At 47.0% G+C, this 20000-nt stretch overlaps 1 protein-coding gene and 1 long non-coding RNA gene across 14 annotated transcripts in view; both read right to left on the bottom strand.

The window, feature by feature from the left end:
* LOC147013640 (rab GTPase-activating protein 1-like) overlaps positions 1-20000 on the bottom strand; it is a 337271-nt gene that overhangs the window by 25329 nt on the left and 291942 nt on the right. The window contains exon 25 of one of the 13 annotated variants that reach the window (XM_085855706.1): positions 15501-17144. The exons of the other annotated variants lie outside the window; for them this stretch is intronic. Coding sequence (XP_085711832.1) covers positions 17109-17144 — 36 coding nt within the window. The 3' untranslated portion in view covers positions 15501-17108. Of the gene's footprint in view, positions 1-15500; positions 17145-20000 lie in introns of those variants that run through there. 13 annotated transcript variants of the gene reach the window in all.
* LOC147013641 (uncharacterized) lies at positions 4329-10201 on the bottom strand. The gene is made up of 2 exons (XR_015051403.1): positions 7382-10201; positions 4329-7320 (listed from the first exon to the last, which is right to left on the bottom strand). It is a non-coding gene; the product is annotated as an uncharacterized LOC147013641 (long non-coding RNA).

A 20000-nucleotide genomic window follows, 5' to 3' on the forward strand; every position in this document is an offset into this window, starting at 1 on the left:
TGTTTAGTTCAGTGTCCGATGTTTATGTGGTGAAATATAAGTGGTGTTTGTATTCGATGGATGTGTTTCCCCTCATTCCATATTGTGTTTCTAAACCCTCCAACCCCCGTGGGAACCTTCTGTATTTCAGCCTCTTTTCTGGTCCAAAACCAGATCAAGAATAATGCACACCCACCGCAGCTGGAACTAATTGAGCAACGAGTGCAAATCACGCCACGTACGATCCCACCCCCTTGATAATGCCATCAATCAGGGAGACGTATCGATCAGATCGGAAACTGTTCACGCTCCAAATTTACCAACCAATCGGGGCCGATTCAAGCGGATCACAGAGCAGAAACGGGCGGAGTTAAAGGCGCGACTTACTATAAAATGCCATATTTAACATCTTACCGGCCTCTCAAGAGAGCCGCGTCTGGTTTCCGTCCTGGTCTGTTCTCGTCACAAGCATCTGGTTTAGTTTTTTTTTGAGAGCTGGCTTCTTATGCTTGAGTTCCCATCCTCACTGCCTGCCTGTCTGCACTTTGTAGCACCCTCGTGGAGCCAGTCAGGAGATCGTGGCACCTTCGTGGGATTGTGCTGTGCGGGACGTGCCGGTGTGGTCAAACTGCTGTTATATCTCAGTGTGCTGGGGATGGGGAGGAGGTTGCGTTGTGTAACTCGTGGCCGTCGGTGTTTGGCACAGTCCCCAGAGTACTAACTGAATAAGCACCAGAGTGCAAAGGTGTCATTCACCATGGTCATAGGGAACGCCCACACCCTCCGGTATTTGCAGCTTTGCAGCTCATGCAACCACCTAGAGGGAGACGCCGGTTCCCCGGAACCATCGCACCAGGTCAGCGGGGCTCCATCTTTTCTTCCCCAACTCTCTCCCTCTGTCCCTGTCGGAACGAAAGCGGGCCCATATCGTAAAGATGCTAAGTAACAGTAAATATCCGATATTTGTCACGCAATAAGGAAGCTCGGCCTCATGAAGTCACTGATGGTAGCGTGGTGACTCGGCGGGAGCCTTGGTCGAACCTGTGGCTCCACCCGGCGACAGCGTAGCGCATAGGCCCAAACACTTGCTCTGGAGATGAGGGGTCGACTGGCGCTTCTGATCGCACAAACGTGACTCATGAATTTGGACCAGAGTGATCCGGAACAGACCTTGACCTCAACAATATATCCACAATTCATGAACAAATTCAATATCAGGGTTTCTTGAAATTATTGTATGACAGATCACTATCATTTTCAATAAATAAATTGTTTTCGACTATTTTAACGTTCTTCAAGGGATGTGATTGCACGTCTGTTACAACTGTTCTCTGAAATGTAAATCCTTTATTGTAACAGTGTTATTCATTGTGCTGGTCAACGAATACATGTTGGTAAAATAAACGGTTTGACAGCAATTCTGTTGTTTTCTTATCATCCTGTTAAATATGATTTTAAAGACTTTGTATGCATCAATCATCGTCTGTGTGCGTCATATCACATAAATAAATATTTTTTTTGAAAATTTCCTGTTCTGTTCATATCCATAGATCCTTGAGCCTCGACACTTAGAAAAAAATGAATGTCAATTAAACAGATTGTTATTTGCAAATTTATGTTTTTTTCTTCCTAAATTAGCCACGTGGGCTGGAACTGTCTTGCCACACACACACATACGAATCATCACAGAAATGATGTACACCACCTATTAACACAACAAGGAGGCCAACCGACAGAACAGAAGGGATGCAAAAGGGGATGCTACAGAACAAGGGATCACCTACTACGAAACAAGGCTATAATCGAAAGCTGTAAAATTATCAGAACCAAACTGTCCACAGCCTGGGTAGATGATAAAAACTTTTGATAGTGTCCCACATTCATGGATGGTAAAATGCATGCAAGTGTACAAGATCAACGCTCAAATGAAAGAGCGATGGAGCTTTGGAATACCACATTGATATTACAGCACTCGGAAGGAAAGATCAAACTACCAGGAGTGAAGATACGTCGCAGGATCTTTCAGGGTGACAGCATCCCCCCCCCCTGTTTTGCTTGGCCCTGGACCCACTAAACAACCTCATTAATGAGTAAGGACACGGATACACCCTAACATCAAATAGAAGAACGCCCAAAGAGACAAGAATGGTGACACATCTACTCTACGTGGATGATTTAAGATCTTCGCACCAAATGATGAAAAATTGGTCGAACAACTGAAATTAGTGAAACGGTACTCTGACGACATACAAATGGAATTTGGCCGAGATAAGTGCATCAAGTGCACCAGGTGCGCATTCGTACAAGGTAGACCAACAAAAATGGGTAACATGAAAATCGACCTCGATGCAACACGAAAGGAACTAGAAAACAAAGCATCTTACAAATACCTTAGCATAAAAGGAGGCCACCAAATATGTCACAAACAAATGCACAAAACAATTTCTCGAAATTTCTACATAGAACGAGGTGAATCCTGAAAACAACTTTCTCCAAGGAATAAAATCAAAGCCATAAACCGAGTCACAGTACCAGTGTTCCAATACAGCTGTGGAATGGTAAACTGGCCACATGAGGAAATCAATAAGCTTGATATCAAAACAAGGAAACTCTTCACCATCCACAAAATGTTCTACAAAAACCAATGCATCCCGAGAACGTACCTGCTGAGACGAGAAGGAGATAGCGGCCTGATGGAACGCAACCAAATGCACAGTGACAACTGTCGGATTGACTGAATACGTGAAAAGTTCAACAGACTACCGAATCCAATTTGTACTACAACACGAAGACAACAAACCAGAGAAGGTATCCATAACCCACCATGTAAACTTTTTCCAAAGACAGGTGCGAATAGATGTCACACATGAAATCGAAACAGCAATGGATACAGCCCCATCAATCGCCAAAAAAAAAGACAAAAGCAAAATATAAAGCGAAATATCAACAGATGCATACTGATGACTGGGAGAATGATGAAAGAGCAGGAAGGTATAAAATAGAGTTTGACAGATTGGGTATAGACAAACAAGGCTCATTGGAATGGCTCAGAAGATAGCTCAATTGGGATGGAGAATAAATCATTACAAATGCCCAAGACCAGGGACATCATACCATTGCCTTTAAGGAAATGAAGAGACTGAATCAATCGGACAGGTGTATGTTCTGCAAACCCTCCTATATACTTAAAAAAAAAAAAAAATCCTCCTGAGAAAGTTCAATCACTCAAACTCCTGGGTCTCATTATTAGCCATGATCTTTCTTGGGAAAAACACATTTCAAAGTTGGCTTCCAAAGCCAGTGGCTGACTGGACATCCTCCATCATACAAAGTCCTTTCTTGGCACACCTGGACTCCTATCCATCTCCAAGGCTTTCATCTGCAGCTTGATGGAGTACTGCTCCTCCCTGTGGGTTAGCAACCCTTTCCCACACCTTGCGTTACTTGACACCATGGAAGCCAAGGCCTTCAAAATCATTGGAATCTCCAGCAATGAAGCGAAGTACATCGGCCGATCACAATAACATTGCTGACTGGTCGGTGGTCTCTCTATCTTCCACTGCTTTTTCTCTGGTCTTGTACCCTCTGCTCTTTCCATGCTCCCCCCTCCCCCTCCCCCGGTTTCTGCAGGGCGCACACCATCCACCATCAACCTCCTTCTGGTGAAACTCCCAAAATATTGAACTACTGCTCACCTCCACTCAATCGTTCCTCTTTTTTCCCCACCTGTGGAACTAACTTCCACATTCTCTTCAATCTCAATCTTCAAGACAGCTGTTCACCACCATCTCAGATCATCCCTCATCCAAAACCATGATCTTTCCTACCCTCGTTAACCTCTCCCTCCACAGATTCCTGCCCCGACTAAAAACTGTCGGATTGTGCCGGATCACAAGCCGGGAATTTTATCTCAAAGTGCACCATCCCTCGGATAGACGTTACGATGTGCGCCCCTTCTCCTAGCATGAGCTAGTGGATGTTAAAGATCTGACAGTGTCATGGAGAAGAGTTGACTATTTATCTCCAGCACCATGAACACCTTCCAAATTCCTTTCCTCACTACCAATGAGGAGCAAAAGGCAAACTACCAGGTGTAATCCTTGCCGTGGGGCTCCACTGTGTCCCATGAAGATAACTCGTTTGTTACCATCACTTGAATGGATGAAAGCGACAAAGAACGAGTTCTGTGATGGCCGATGAGTCAGGGCTGCGCTTTGATTTAGGTAAACAATTGTAACCTCATCAGTTGTGCCCATGAGCAAATTAATAAGACAAGTTCACGATTTCAGTCAACACAAGCCTGAGCCATTGATTTCACCAACAGTTTTTCATTTATCAATGAATGAGTATTATTTAAAATCACAGGTTTTATTGAGTTATTGCAAAAGATCGAGCCAAAAACTCCACATCCAATAAATTCATTGCCGTGTGACAATTAATTAGCCTCATTACCATAATTGGCATCACCTAATACAATGAAATTAGACAAAAACTGAGGTCAAGTTAGGATCTATAGGTGTGTAAAGTTTGAGAGATACCAGTGGGGAGAACAAGTATTTGATACACTGCCGATTTTGCAGGTTTTCCCACTTACAAAGCACGTAGAGGTCTATAATTTTTTATCATAGGTACACTTCAACTGTGAAAGACGGAATCTAAAACAAAAATCCTGAAAATCACATTGTATGATTTTTGAATAATTAATTTGCATTTTATTGCATGAAATAAGTATTTGATCACCTTCCAACCAGTAAGAATTTCGGCTCTCACAGACCTATTAGTTTTGTCTTTAAGAAGCCCTCCCATTCTCCACTCATTACCTGTATTAACTGCACCTGTTTGAACTCGTTATCTGCAGAAAAGATAGCTGTCCACACTCAATCAATCAGACTCCAACCTCTCCACAATGGGCAAGACCAGAGAGCTGTCTAAGGACATCAGGGACAAAATTGTAGACTTGCACAAGGCTGGGATGGGCTACAGGACAATAGGCAAGCAGTTTGGTGAGAAGGCAACAACTGTTGGCGTAATTATTAGAAAATGGAAGAAGTTCAACATAACAGTCAATCTCCCTCGGTCTGGGGCTCCATGCAAGATCTCACCTCGTGGAGCCTCAATGATCATGAGAAAGGTGAGGGATCAGCCCAGAACTACACGGCAGGACCAGGTCAATGACCTGAAGAGAGCTGGGACCACAGTATCAAAGAAAACCATAAGTAACACACTACGCCGTCATGGATTAAAATCCTGCAGCGCACGCAAGGTCCCTCTGCTCAAGCCAGCGCATATCCAGGCCCGTCTGAAGTTTGCCAATGACCATCTGGATGATCCAGAGGAGGAATGGGAGAAGGTCATGTGGTCTGATGAGACCAAATAGAGCTTTTTGGTTTAAACTCCACTCGCCGTGTTTGGAGGAAGAAGAAGGATGAGTACAACCCCAAGAACACCATCCCAACCGTGAAGCATGGAGGTGGAAACATCATTCTTTGGGGATGCTTTTCTGCAAAGGGGACAGGACGACTGCACCGTATTGAGGGGAGGATGGATGGGGCCATGTATCGCGAGATCTTGGCCAACAACCTCCTTCCCTCAAGAAGAGCATTGAAGATGGGGCGTGGCTGGGTCTTCCAGAATGACAACGACCCGAAACACACAGCCAGGGCAACTAAGGAGTGGCTCCGTAAGAAGCATCTCAAGGTCCTGGAGTGGCCAAGCCATTCTCCAGACCTGAACCCAAAAGAAAATCTTTGGAGGGAGCTGAAAGTCCGTGTTGCCCAGCGACAGCCCCGAAACCTGAAGGATCTGGAGAAGATCTGTATGGAGGAGTGGGCCAAAATCCCTGCTGCAGTCTGTGCAAACCTGGTTATGAACTAAATATAGGAAACATCTGAACTCTGTAATTGCAAACAAAGGTTTCTGCACCAAAGATTAAGTTCTGTTTTTCTGATGTATCAAATACTTATTTCATGCAATAAAATGCAAATTAATTATTTAAAAATCATACAATGTGATTTTCAGGATTTTTGTTTTAGATTTCGTCTTTCACAGTTGAAGTGTACCTATGATAAAAATTACAGACCTCTACGTGCTTTGTAAGTGGGAAAACCTGCAAAATCGGCAGTGTATCAAATACTTGTTGTTATGATGATATGTTAGGTGGTCATATTTTGGACCATTAGCTGTGTGTTAATCAGCTGTCAGGATTCTAACCTTGCTTGTAACTGTGCATTATTCAAACCTTGCTTTAAAATGTTGCTTTAAATGTTTCAGGCTACCAATGTTCCATGCACCCCACTGTTTTTGGACAGAGCCCAGCTGTTCCTGTTTCTTGGAAACTAAGCCCTTATCACCCTTCCTGTTGCTCTGTGGTGGTGTGCCCTTAGTGCAACCTTGGAGAGAACTGTGGAATTGTTCCTTCAGTGTATGCTGCCCACACATTCCTATTCTCAGTGATCACCAAAGCTTTGCCTTTGTTATCAGCAGGTGCTAGTGAAGGAGTGTAGGAAAGTTATTAGTTTGCAAGGCTTGCATATCTGAGAGTTGTGTAGGTGGCTTGGAAACTGTGGTTGCATATCTGAGAATTGACCGATTCAACTTCCCCTAGGGCCCGAGGGAGGGAAAGAAGCCCACTGCCACATTTATTTCTTTTATTTCTTTGTTTCCTTATCCCTTAGCATACACTTTTAGCCCACACCCAGTTTTTCCTTTACACTTTTAGTCCACACCCAGTTTTGCTTTGTGTGATTATATATGTGATTGTTTTGAAGCATATTCTTAATGTGATTCAGGGGAGCCTGACTGAAGGGTCACTGAGTCACATTCCGCATGCGTGTGGTCTTCGGAAATAAAACGTGTAATTCGAGGATCCTCATCTGACTCTGTCATCTTACTCGGCCGAGTGGAGAGTCATAACAATTGGCGACGAGGATGGGATTCGACTGATGCTGGCGGTGTGGACGGTGGGACTCCACTTGGTGTACAGCGATCGCAAGGGATCAGCTAAAAGGTACGTGGCGATCGCACGTAGGGCACCTAAAATAGGGAGCCCCAGTTAGGCGAGCGCTGTACACTTGGTGGGTTGCGCCCTGCCGGACGCAGCTCCAGGATCTGCTCGAATCAAGAACTGTAACGGTAAACACATATGAGGTGATTCGAATGCGGTTTGTCTGAAGAGCACAAAGGGGAAGGGCTGTCAGGCAGTGTTTGTAGAGCCGGTAAGGGTCGAGGATAAAGGTATCCGTGTGAAATAAGGAGGAAACAGGTTGGAATCCTGTACCAAGAGAGGGAAGGTTAGAGGCCTTCATTGGGTTTGAGGCTATTAGGCGGCGGGTCGAAAGGGACCTCAGTCCCGGTGTAAAAGGAGAAACGATTTACAGCTATTAGGCGGCTGATTGAAAGGGACCTCAGTCCCGGTGTAAAAGGAGAAACGATTTACAGCTATTAGGCGGCTGATTGAAAGGGACCTCAGTCCCGGTGTAAAAGGAGAAACGATTTATAGCTATTAGGCGGTTGATAAGATAAGAACAAAAGAATGGGGAATAAATCTTCAAAGAACGAGAAGATACCAAAAGGAACAACATTGAAAGTTATCAGTGACAAATATGGAATCGATAACGTAAAGGGAATACAGGACTGGGTGAAGTGGACCGCGGGAAGAAAAGATCCCTTTCCGCTGACTGGATCCTTAGATCCAAAGATATTAAACACAGTGAGTAATGCGCTGATAGAGGGCAAAGCAGGCGGCCCGAAACAAAGTGGACCACACTGGAAAGCATTGGCCGCGTGGCTAATGGAGTCGCAAGTCGAGACAGAGCATAGGCGACTCGGACTAGAAGGGACTGTGAACCAACGAAAAATACAAGACGAGGAACGACAAGGGAGACTAAAACAGGCGCTAGACCAGCTAACGGAAGTTAAGACACAGGGAGAGGACAAACAGAGGGAACTAGACCAAGTGTTAGCGCAGCTGACGGAGGTCAAGATACAGAGTGAGGAGAGACAGGAGAAGTTGAAGCAGGCGTTAGCACAGATAGCAGAAATCAACGACGACGTGAACCGAAAGACGACAACCCGACTTGGGACAACAAAAGGAATTTACCCTGTCTTAGAAGGGGACAGAGTAAAAGGAGGGACCGACATTCACCAGTTCCCCATGATACAAGCAGCAGGGGAGATTGGGTTTGGAGATCATGGACCCCACAAGACATTAGGGGAGTAAAAGCTAGCATGGAAGAATGTATAAAGAAAAACCCGAGAAGGGCCATTCAGATATTACACGACCAGATAAAAATGCAGGGGGCAACCAGGACAGACATAGGGTTTATCTGCACTGCAGTCTTGCCCAGTGCGGTTTGGAGCCGGCGTGCGGCAGCCTGGAGTGTAAAAATGGAAGGAGAAACAGATACCACCTTAAATCGACATTACCCGGAGGGAGCCGACCGGGAAGCACAGGCACTGTACAGAGGAAGAGTACAAACCCTGATGGAAGAACTTGCGGCGGAAATGGCCCCAAGGGTAATGGATTGGCAGGCAATACAGGATGTCACACAGAATCCCAAGGAATCACCTGGGGAGTACAAGGCACGACTGTATGAGCAGATCGAACTGCACTCAGGATTTATTAACATCGCACAGACGCCCCTCCATTTCCTGAACACTATGTTCGTAGATGGACTGTGTGACGAAGTAAGGCGAGAGGTGAAAGCGGACATGCCAGGGTGGAAAACGGCTGACGTAGATGCCGTGTTTGAAAGGGCAAGACAGGCTTGGCAGACTCTGAGAGAAGAGGAACGGAGGGGAAAGAAAGATACCCAAGCTCTAGTTGCAAGAAATCTTGAATTGAAAAGCCGTAAATACGAAGAGAGGGAAAGCAGGCCTCGCTGGGAAAATCCAGATTGGGAACCCCGGTATGAAGCCGAACGGGACCAGCGGAGGCCTTGGAACCGAGAGAGGGAGCCGCAAAAACAGGGAGAATGCTTTAACTGCGGTCAATCCGGGCACTGGTTTCGGGACTGCCCGGCACCGCCTAAACAACGAGGCTGGGGCTCGCGGCCACCACAACAGCAAGAGAGACCAACGGCGCCCGGTAGAGAGTATGAGAGGAGAAGGGAGACAGCAGGAAGAAACTATTGACATGAGGACACCGTGGTGGCTCCGCAAAGGGAAACGCGGAATGTAAGGGAATTGACCACGACCTTAAACGTAGAGGGGAGACAAGTAACATTCCTGGTAGATACAGGGGCCACCCGGTCAACACTAAAACAAGGAGAGATAAAGAACCTGCCACTCTCAGGTGAGTCAGTGAGTGTGGTGGGGGTTTCGGGACGGAGAGAGGATATCCCGATCTCGGACAAATTACGAATTGAAGTAGGTCCCCTGCGGGGAGAACATGCATTTTTGGTAGCCAAACACACCCCGATGAATTTGTTAGGAAGAGATTTGTTGTGCAGAATGGGATGTACCATAACATGCAAGCAAGACGGAGTTTTCATAGATGCTCCGCTGGCATTGCAAGAGGAAGTAATGACCCTCATGATGACCGAACTCGGACCGGTAGTCTATTGGTTGCGGGTTGTGTCACAAGAGGGGAGAGATAAACTGACTAGGGATTGGGAAAGTGCGAAAAGATTGCGGGACGTAGAGGAATGGTTGCGTGGCAACGACATTGAATTGAAAGAAGTGGAACTGCCTTTACACTGTACGGTCTATTATGACGAAACAGGGCAGGATTTTGATTACTCGGACAGAGTACATGAAGAGTACGCTACCACACGCACTTTAATGACAACCACTTTGTGGATCGGGAAAGAGGGAGCGGCAATGGAGGTGGAGCTAACTAACAAGGAACGTGAGCTAATGAAGCACAGAGAAGGACTTACCCCGCACGTCTCAATGGCGGTCGGTAAAGGTCATAGTGCCGAAGAACTAGGAAGAATGTTGACCAGGTTGAGATGTGCCTCGGAACCACCAGGGAGGGATAGTGAAACCCAGAGCACTTTACAGGCCAGTCGACGGGGGGATGGATGGAAAGTATGCTTACCTGATCAGATTTTGTCATGTATGTTAGAAAGGCATGAGATGAACAGCGAAAGGCCACGCCGCCAGACAAACAGGGAAACGAGAACGGAAGAAAGACTACAGGAAGTACCTGTTGAATTATGGACACGACATCCGAATGACGTGGGCAGAGTGCTAGCCGCAACGCCCGTGTCTATCCAGATAAAGGAGGGGTACCCCTGCCTCGAGTGGCTCAATACCCGTTGCGCAAAGAGGCAATAGAAGGGATCGCTCCGGTGATAGCATCATTACGCGACCAAGGGGTGATAATACCTACTAAGAGCCAATGTAACACACCAATCCTGCCGGTGGAGAAGCCCGGAGGAAACAAATGGAGGTTCGTACAAGATCTGCGAGCAGTGAATAAGTGTGTGAAAGCGTCCTTTCCCGTGGTGCCACACCCGGTTACGATACTGTCAGGGGTGCCGTCCACTGCGACGCATTTTTCCGTGGTAGACTTGTGCTCAGCGTTCTTTAGCATACCGCTAGCCAAAGAGTCGCAACACTTGTTTGCCTTCAGCTACGACGGACAACAATACACCTGGACTGTACTTCCGCAGGGGTTCTGCGATAGTCCAACGCTCTTCTCGCAGGCTCTGAAGGAGGACCTGGAGGACATAGAGCTCCCGGAAGGATCAGTCATGATACAATATGTGGACGACCTGTTGGTATGCTCGGACAATCAAACGAAATGTGAAACGGACACTGTAGCGTTGTTAACAGCTCTCGCCCGAAAGGGCCACAAAGTCAGCAAAGACAAATTACAGTTTTCGCAGCCAAGGGTGACGTATTTGGGACATATACTGGAACAGGGGCAGAGGAGCCTCGGAGCTGAACGGGTGGAGACAATCCTAGAGCACCCAAAACCCGCTACATTGCGACAATTGCGGCGGTTCCTCGGGATGACGGGGTACTGCCGGCAGTGGATCCCTGATTATGCAGTTAGGGCGCGATCACTGTACGACATGGTAAAGGAGGCAGAGGGAGATAAGATCTCCTGGACGAATGGTGCGAACAAAGACTTTGAAACATTGAAGCAGGCCTTGTCAAAAGCACCAGCATTGGGGCTACCGAACTATGATCTTCCCTTCACTCTATTCGTCCATGAAAGAGGAGGGTTCGCCCAAGCGGTGCTGACGCAAGAACACGGAGGAAAGAATAGGCCGATTGCGTACTACAGTAGTCATTTGGACTCGGTCGCCGCCGCCTATCCTGGGTGCTTACGGGCAGTAGCAGCAACGCAATACGCAGTAACCGCAACAGCGACGCTGGTTTTGGGTTCTCCGCTGACTGTAAAGGTACCGCATGATGTGGCGGCGCTGATACGGCAAAATAAGACACAACATATATCAGCGGCACGAGCAGTTCAACATGATTTGGTGCTGTTGCAGGCAACTAATATAACGATCGAAAGATGTTCGCCACTGAACCCAGCCTCCCTAATGCCAGCGGGCGATGAGGGAGAGGCACATGTGTGTGAACGAGTGCTGGTGGAAGAGACAAAGGCTAGGCGTGACCTACAGGAAGCCCCGATCGAAAATGCAGAATTGGAACTGTTCGTGGATGGAGCGGCGAGGAAGAACCGATGGGGAAGAACCATCGCTAGCTTTGCAGTATGCACCGCAAGCGCCACCTTGAGGAAACAATTGTTACCAAAGGGATTTTCAGCCCAACAAGCTGAGCTGGAAGCATTGATATGCGGGTGTGAGCTGGGTGCGGGTAAGACATTGAACATATACACAGATTCTAGGTATGCCTGGGGCATCTTACATGACTCCGCTGCCATTTGGGCCTTGCGTGGCTTTAAGACGTCCTCAGGGAAGGTTATCCGACATGGGGACTTGATCAAACGACTGATACGAGCAGCACAAGAGCCGCAACAGATTGCAGTGATTAAATGCAAAGCTCACACAGGAGGGACAGATGAAGTGTCAAAAGGCAATGAAAGAGCAGATTTAGCGGCAAAAGCAGTGCTCGATGAGGAGGAGGCGAACCCACAACCAACGACCGAACTTTACGTGGAGCAAATGGTAGACGGTCCACAAACGCAAGAACAGCTGAAGGACCTGCAGGTCTCCGCAACTATGGAAGAACAGGAATCATGGAGGGTGAAGGAGGGTGCAAAGCAAAACATACATGGAGTATGGGTGGATGAGCGAAATAGACCATTTGTACCCCGGATATTGCTACCATGGCTCGCCCTCACTGCACATGCGCAGGGCCATATGGGAATAAAAGGGGTGGCGGAAATTATTCGTCAAACCTGGAATGCCCCAGGTGTAACAACAGCAGCAACAGAGGTGGTTAGCAATTGTGCGACCTGTGGTAGACATAACAGGAAGTATGCCGCCAAGAAACGGGGAGCACACCCACCCCCGTCCGGACCGTTTCAACACCTTCAGATGGATTTTATAAAAATGCCGGCATACAAACATCACCAATATGTGCTGGTAATTGTGGATATGTTTTCTAAGTGGGTAGAGGCCTTCGCCACGACCAATCAGGAAGCTGATACAGTGGCCAAACTACTTTTACAGGAAGTAATTCCGCGATTTGGGATTCCAACACGACTATCCTCGGACCAAGGAGGGTCTTTTACGGCAAAAGTAATGGGAAAAGTAGCCGAAGGCTTGGGTATCAACCAGAAACTGCATTGTCCGTACCACCCCCAGTCAGCAGGGGCAGTAGAAAGAGAAAACCAAACCCTAAAGCAGACGCTTTCCAAACTCTGCGAGGACCAGTCAATGCCCTGGCCAGACGTGCTGCCGATAGCGCTCATGAAAATGCGGGCAACAAATAATGCCACAAGGGGGCTCTCGCCCCACGAAATAATAACAGGACGTCCTATACAGTTACCGGTCTCGGCTCCGCCAGATATGGGAGATTGGGATTTGGCATGTATGACTGACGGAATGATGAACTATTGCAGAACACTCACTGCTACCATTAGGGCTTTTCACTCACAGGTACAAGAAGCATTGCCGATACCTGCTGGAGACCCGTTACACGATTTCCAACCTGCTGAACGAGTTTGGGTGAAAGAGTTCCTGCGGAAGGACGCCCTACAACCCAAGTGGACCGGGCCCTACACTGTACTTTTGACCACGCTCTCGGCCGTCAAAGTGAGGGGTAAGAGTGCATGGATACACCACTCACACTGTAAACGAGCACCCAAGGAAGCCGCTGAAACTAGGGAACCGGAGGAGGTAACCCCAGCAGAGGTTCCGGCTGTGTCCGATTCAGTCTTTTACCGGGATAGTGAAGACGACGACGAGGGGGAAGACGTGATAACTCTACAGAGACCCCCTCCACCGCCACCAAACCAAGACGGGGCCGGCCCAGCAGGACAGGGAGAGATAGTACAGGGAGACCCACTGCAAGCAGAGCCAGGTGCCCCGCCGGACCCGGGACCTGAAAACGTAGACAACAGGGACCCTGAAAGACCAGCGCTAGAACCAAACGCCCCGCCAGACGTGGAGCCGGAACCTGGACCAGGCACCCTGCCAAACGCGGAACAGGCAGGTTTAAGCGACAACCACATTGTAATACAGGAAACAGCGACAGGAACTTTGACGACACAACATGCAACTCCTGGTGCTAGTGCTACTCCTGTGCGAAGGCGGCCTGTCACTAGGCAGCAAACCGACAGTCTTAGACCCCGAGAACCATACACGCCTCCTACACCTCAACCGCGAAAGGGGAAACGAGAGTGAATTAGCAACTTCTTTACAGCGTAGCAGGAGAGGGGTACCAAGAGAGGTGACAGCAAGCAAATATGCAAATTTTGGGACAACCCATAACAAGGAGTTAGACACAGTAAGAGTCTTTTCAGTTAACCGCACCCAACCTTTTTCGTCAATGGTTCCGAACATTAAGGACATAAAGGTACCGCTGCTCCGACCTCAACAACTCATAGAAATACCCTGCATCCTAGCAGATGGGTCCAGTGACCTGGTAGACCGACACAAGGGCCTTGCAGCCATCCTATGGTACCATTTACTAGCAGGCCAGGATCACACAGTGGCGAGACAAGTAAAGAAGGGGTCCTCCACCAGATATGGATATGAATGGGGCCAGCACGCGAGTCTGATAACTAGAATTCCACAAGTACCAGACGACACCCATTTGGCATACTATTGCCGCGTTCTATGGAGCAACCACACAGCACGGAGTAGTTGGATACACTTCACTGTACAAAGAAAGGAGTCACCAACAAGGCCCCCGAATACCTTTGTAGCCCTAACCACAGAGATAGCAAACATTGAGAACCGGAGTGAGTGCTGGGTGTGCCTTAAACCACCATCTGGCCTCGTGACCGGACTTCCTCTTTCCGTACTACCATTAACCATCTTCAATCATGTAACCGGACCAGTAGAAGGGCTCGAAGCTGAGACCTCAGCCCGTGGTTATACACAACGGGTCTATGCAGGGAAGAATCCGAGTGCTAATGTAATGGTGGTACCATCTCCCCTATGGGTAGAAAACACCAGGGGAGCAGTCTGTTTTACAGGACAGGGAGCAAACAGAATGGGAAAGTCAGAATGTGAGATTCAACTTCCCCTCCCGAAATCAACTGACCAGGAAGTCATCGCTGTTAACCCGGACACCCAGGTAGAGGAGCAAGTAACATTCACAATAAAAGCAGCCTTACACCATGACAACGGGATGATCCCGCCAAAAGGCATTCACTTGGTTTGCGGGGACAAGGCTTACCCCTACCTACCAAAAGGGTGGGAAGGGAGTTGTTATTTAGCTTCAGTAGTTCCGGATAGCAGAATTAAGACCACTTTTTACCCTACCCCTGCACCACCACGGCATCGACGCAGCGCATCAGAGACAGGGGATCCAGAGGGATGGGCCGGTGTATCAGAGCGCTTAGGGGTGATCAAAGGCACCTGGTGGGAGAAGGCTCTTGGCTTTTTCATGCCACATGCCGGTACTACTATTAATAGCATTAGGTTAGATGAGCTTTCGCAAGTTTTGGAATATTTAGGTAATGTAACCATGGCTTACTATACAGAATTAACAGAGATGTTGGTATCAATGCGTGCTATGGTAATGCAGAACAGAGTAGCTTTAGACATGCTTCTAGCAGAGCAAGGAGGGGTATGCGGGATGATTGAAGGAGAATGTTGCGTCTGGATTCCGGACCCGAAGGACATAACTAATCGTGCGGTGGCCCGAATTAAAAAGGTGGTGGAAGTTCTCACAAGCAATCGAGTGGAACGTGAGGAAGGTTATGCATGGTGGAAGTCGATCTTCCAGGGCTGGGGAGGTTGGTTGTTGCGACTAATAGGGTCAGTACTTTTAATCATTGTGGTGGTAATTTTTGGGGTGTTTCTAATCAAACTTCTCATTACCATTTGTTTGAAGAAGTGCTGCGCAGCGTCACCCCTCACCCAGGCCATTATAATAATTAACAGTGAACTCTCTGTTGAGGACGACTTGGCCAGTAATGGGGAGGGGGACGACCAGGGCCTTCAGGGGGACGTCATACACGTGGACCTAGGCCAAGGTTTACAACCATTCCTCCTTGTTGAAGCAGATAACTAACCCAGGAGAGAGTGCGTGTCGTTTTGCCTTCCAGTGCAAGATGTGACTCCTGCGCTGGACGAGCTTACACCCGTGCCTTGAGTACTGCTTTTGCTACTTGCTTATGTATAATTGTTTAAACAATAGTATTACCATTGCTGCTAACATAGAACAGTATTACATGTTAATATGGTGTGGACTTAGCATTGAATTCATACACTGCAGCTTAAACGGGAGGCATGTGGCAGTGGGTAGGACAAAAGGGGGAAGACAATGGTAACAGAAGCTAACCTGAACCACCGGCAGTTGGGGACTTCTCATTTGGAGAATGTTGATGGCTATCCACGGCATTCGTAAATCCCGTTTGGCAGGCGCGGGGGCCTAGGGGTAGCTGCTACAGGAACCAAATAGGGGTCCACTCGGTCGGTGAGTCTCAGGTGTGGCTGGGAATGGTCAAAATATGACCAAGGAGGGAAACTGTTATGATGATATGTTAGGTGGTCATATTTTGGACCATTAGCTGTGTGTTAATCAGCTGTCAGGATTCTAACCTTGCTTGTAACTGTGCATTATTCAAACCTTGCTTTAAAATGTTGCTTTAAATGTTTCAGGCTACCAATGTTCCATGCACCCCACTGTTTTTGGACAGAGCCCAGCTGTTCCTGTTTCTTGGAAACTAAGCCCTTATCACCCTTCCTGTTGCTCTGTGGTGGTGTGCCCTTAGTGCAACCTTGGAGAGAACTGTGGAATTGTTCCTTCAGTGTATGCTGCCCACACATTCCTATTCTCAGTGATCACCAAAGCTTTGCCTTTGTTATCAGCAGGTGCTAGTGAAGGAGTGTAGGAAAGTTATTAGTTTGCAAGGCTTGCATATCTGAGAGTTGTGTAGGTGGCTTGGAAACTGTGGTTGCATATCTGAGAATTGACCGATTCAACTTCCCCTAGGGCCCGAGGGAGGGGAAAGAAGCCCACTGCCACATTTATTTCTTTTATTTCTTTGTTTCCTTATCCCTTAGCATACACTTTTAGCCCACACCCAGTTTTTCCTTTACACTTTTAGTCCACACCCAGTTTTGCTTTGTGTGATTATATATGTGATTGTTTTGAAGCATATTCTTAATGTGATTCAGGGGAGCCTGACTGAAGGGTCACTGAGTCACATTCCGCATGCGTGTGGTCTTCGGAAATAAAACGTGTAATTCGAGGATCCTCATCTGACTCTGTCATCTTACTCGGCCGAGTGGAGAGTCATAACACTTGTTCTCCCCACTGCATCTGTATGTGTTTGAGAGATATGTGTTGTGATGGAAAATGCCTGCTTTGTTTATGTATCTTTAACGATCGGATAGCGTTTCACGTTTTTGGGTGAACTCCAGAATACCACAACCTATCATCACAGACTTGGTATCGTTTTGAAGCTTATTTCCTGAAAAATCATAAAAATGTATATATATATATTTATATTTATATATATATATGTCTATAAATAAATATCAAAAACTTTTTTGCAACTTCCGACTCATTTCATTCGTGGAAGGAGCTCACTCGAAATTCTGGAAAATGCTTCCCTTCATGACCTGCAGAAACAAGAGGAGATAAACTTGTTAAAAAGGAAACTTGCCTTTGTTAGTTTGAGGAAATCTGGAATTAGGATGACTCTCAATAGGTTAATTTATTTGATATTAAATTGTGAGCGATGTTTATTATTTTCGTCAGTGCCATGTCATCGGGTCAGAGGGGTGGGGGTGGGAGAGAGAGAGGGGTGGGGTGGGAGAGAGAGGGGTGGGGGTGGGGAGAGAGAGAGGGGTGGGGGTGGGAGAGAGAGAGGGGTGGGGGTGGGAGAGAGAGAGGGGTGGGGGTGGGAGAGAGAGAGGGGTGGGAGAGAGAGAGAGAAGGAGAGAGAGAGGCTGGGAAAGAGAGAAAGAGAGAGGGGGTGGGAGAGAGAGAGTGAGGGGGAGAGAGAGGGGTGGGAGAGAGAGAGAGAGAGAGGGGTGGGAGAGAGAGAGAGGGGTGGGAGAGAGAGAGAGAGAGAGAGAGAGAGAGAGAGAGAGAGAGAGAGAGAGAGAGAGAGAGAGAGAGAGAGAGAGAGAGAGAGAGAGAGAGAGAGGTGGGAGAGAGAGAGAGGGATGGGAGAGAGAGAGAGAGGGAGAGAGGGGTGGGGGAGAGAGAGAGAGAGAGAGAGAGAGAGAGAGAGAGAGAGAGAGAGAGAGAGAGAGAGAGAGAGAGAGAGAGAGAGAGAGAGAGAGAGAGAGAGAGAGAGAGAGAGAGAGAGAGAGAGAGAGAGAGAGAGAGAGAGAGAGAGAGAGAGAGAGAGAGAGAGAGAGAGAGAGAGAGAGAGAGAGAGAGAGAGAGAGAGAGAGAGAGAGAGAGAGAGAGAGAGAGAGAGAGAGAGAGAGAGAGAGAGAGAGAGAGAGAGAGAGAGAGAGAGAGAGAGAGAGAGAGAGAGAGAGAGAGAGAGAGAGAGAGAGAGAGAGAGAGAGAGAGAGAGAGAGAGAGAGAGAGAGAGAGAGAGAGAGAGAGAGAGGTGGGAGAGGGAGAGGAGGAGGGGGACAGGGGGAAAAAGAGGGAGAGGAGGAGGAGAGAGGGATATATATATATATATATATATATATATATATATATATATATATATATATATATATATATATATATATATATATATATATATATATATATATATATATATATATATATATATATATATACACACACGAGGTGTGTTCAAAAAGTATCCAACCTTAATTTTTCGTGCATAAACAAATGAATCTAGGGAGGCGTGGTTTGGTGCATGTATGTAGGTGATCCTAATTCGTATGCGTGAATATTTTCCCGCCTGCAGAAGCTGTCAGTCGCCGACAGACCACCGATGAGTGAGGAAGTGTAAGTGAGCGCCGTTGGATTTTCGTTTTTGACAAAATGATGGAAAAACTTGAACAACGCTACTGCATCAAATTTTGTGTAAAGCTTGGCGATTCCCAAGTGGAAACGATCCGCAGGATTAAACAGGCCTTCGGGAACAAAGCAATGGCCACCACACAGATAAAAGAGTGGTACAACCGCTTCAAAGATGGTCGCACATCAGTGGAAAGTGAAGCACGTTCTGGTGGGCCCTCAACATCCTGCAATGAGATCGTCATTGACCAAGTGAGGACTCTGCTGATGCAGGATCGTCGAATCACGATCAGAGAACTTGCAGACGAGGCAGGCATCAACATTGGATCCATTCATTCCATTGTGACTGAAGATTTGGGCTAAAGGAGAATCTCAGCAAAGTTCGTGCCAAAGCTGCTAACGATCGAGCAGAAGCAACTCCATTTGGAGATCGCACAGGACATGCTGGAGACTGTGAACAGCGATCCCAACTTCATCAACACAGTGATAACTGGCGATGAGATCACAGTGATCCCTCATTTTGTCAAAAACGAAAATCCGACGGCGCTCACTTACACTTCCTCACTCATCGGCGGTCTGTCGGTGACTGACAGCTTCTGCAGGCGGGAAAATATTCATGCATACGGATTAGGATCGCCTACATACATGCACCAAACACGCCTCCCGAGCTTCATTTGTTTACGCACGAAAAATTAAGGTTGGATACTTTTTGAACACACCTCGTGTATATATATATATATATCTCTGGAAAAAATTAAGAGACCACTGCAAAATTATTAGTCTTTCTGGTTTTACTATTTATAGGGATGTGTTTGAGTAAAATGAACATTTTTGTTCTATTCTATAAACTACTGCCAACTTTTCTCCCAAATTCCAAATAAAAATATTGTCATTTAGAGCATTTATTTTCAGAAAATGACAACTGGTCAAAATAACAACAAAGATTCAGTGTTTTCACACCTCAAATAATACAAACAAAACAAGTTCATATTCATTTTTAAACGACACAATACTAATGTTTTAACTTAGAAAGAGTTCAGAAATCAATATTTTGTGGAATAACCCTGATTTTCAATCACAGCTTTCATGCGTCTTGGCATGCTCTCCACCAGTCTTTCACATTGCTGTTGGGTGACTTTATGCCACTCCTGGCACAAAATTAAAGCAGCTCATCTTTGTTTGATGGCTTGTGACCATCCATCTTCCTCTTGATCACATTCCAGAGGTTTTCAATGGCGTTCAGGTCTGGAGATTGGGCTGGTCATGACAGGGTCTTGATCTGATGGTCCTCCATCCACATCTTGATTGACCTGGATGTGTGGCATGGAGCATTGTCCTGCTGGAAAAACCAATCCTCAAAGTTGGACAACATTGTCAGAGCAGAAGGAAGCAAGTGTTCTTCCAGGACAACCTTGTACGTGGCTTGATTCATGAGTCCTTCACAAAGACAAATCTGCCCGATTCCAGCCTTGCTGAAGCACCCCCAGATCATCACCGATCCTCCACCAAATTTCACAGTGGGTGCGAGACACTGTGGCTTG

Source organism: Eptatretus burgeri, chromosome 14 (assembly GCF_056783735.1).
Source record: "Eptatretus burgeri isolate ZD-2024b chromosome 14, Ebu_testis_v1, whole genome shotgun sequence".
NCBI lineage: Eukaryota > Metazoa > Chordata > Myxini > Myxiniformes > Myxinidae > Eptatretus > Eptatretus burgeri.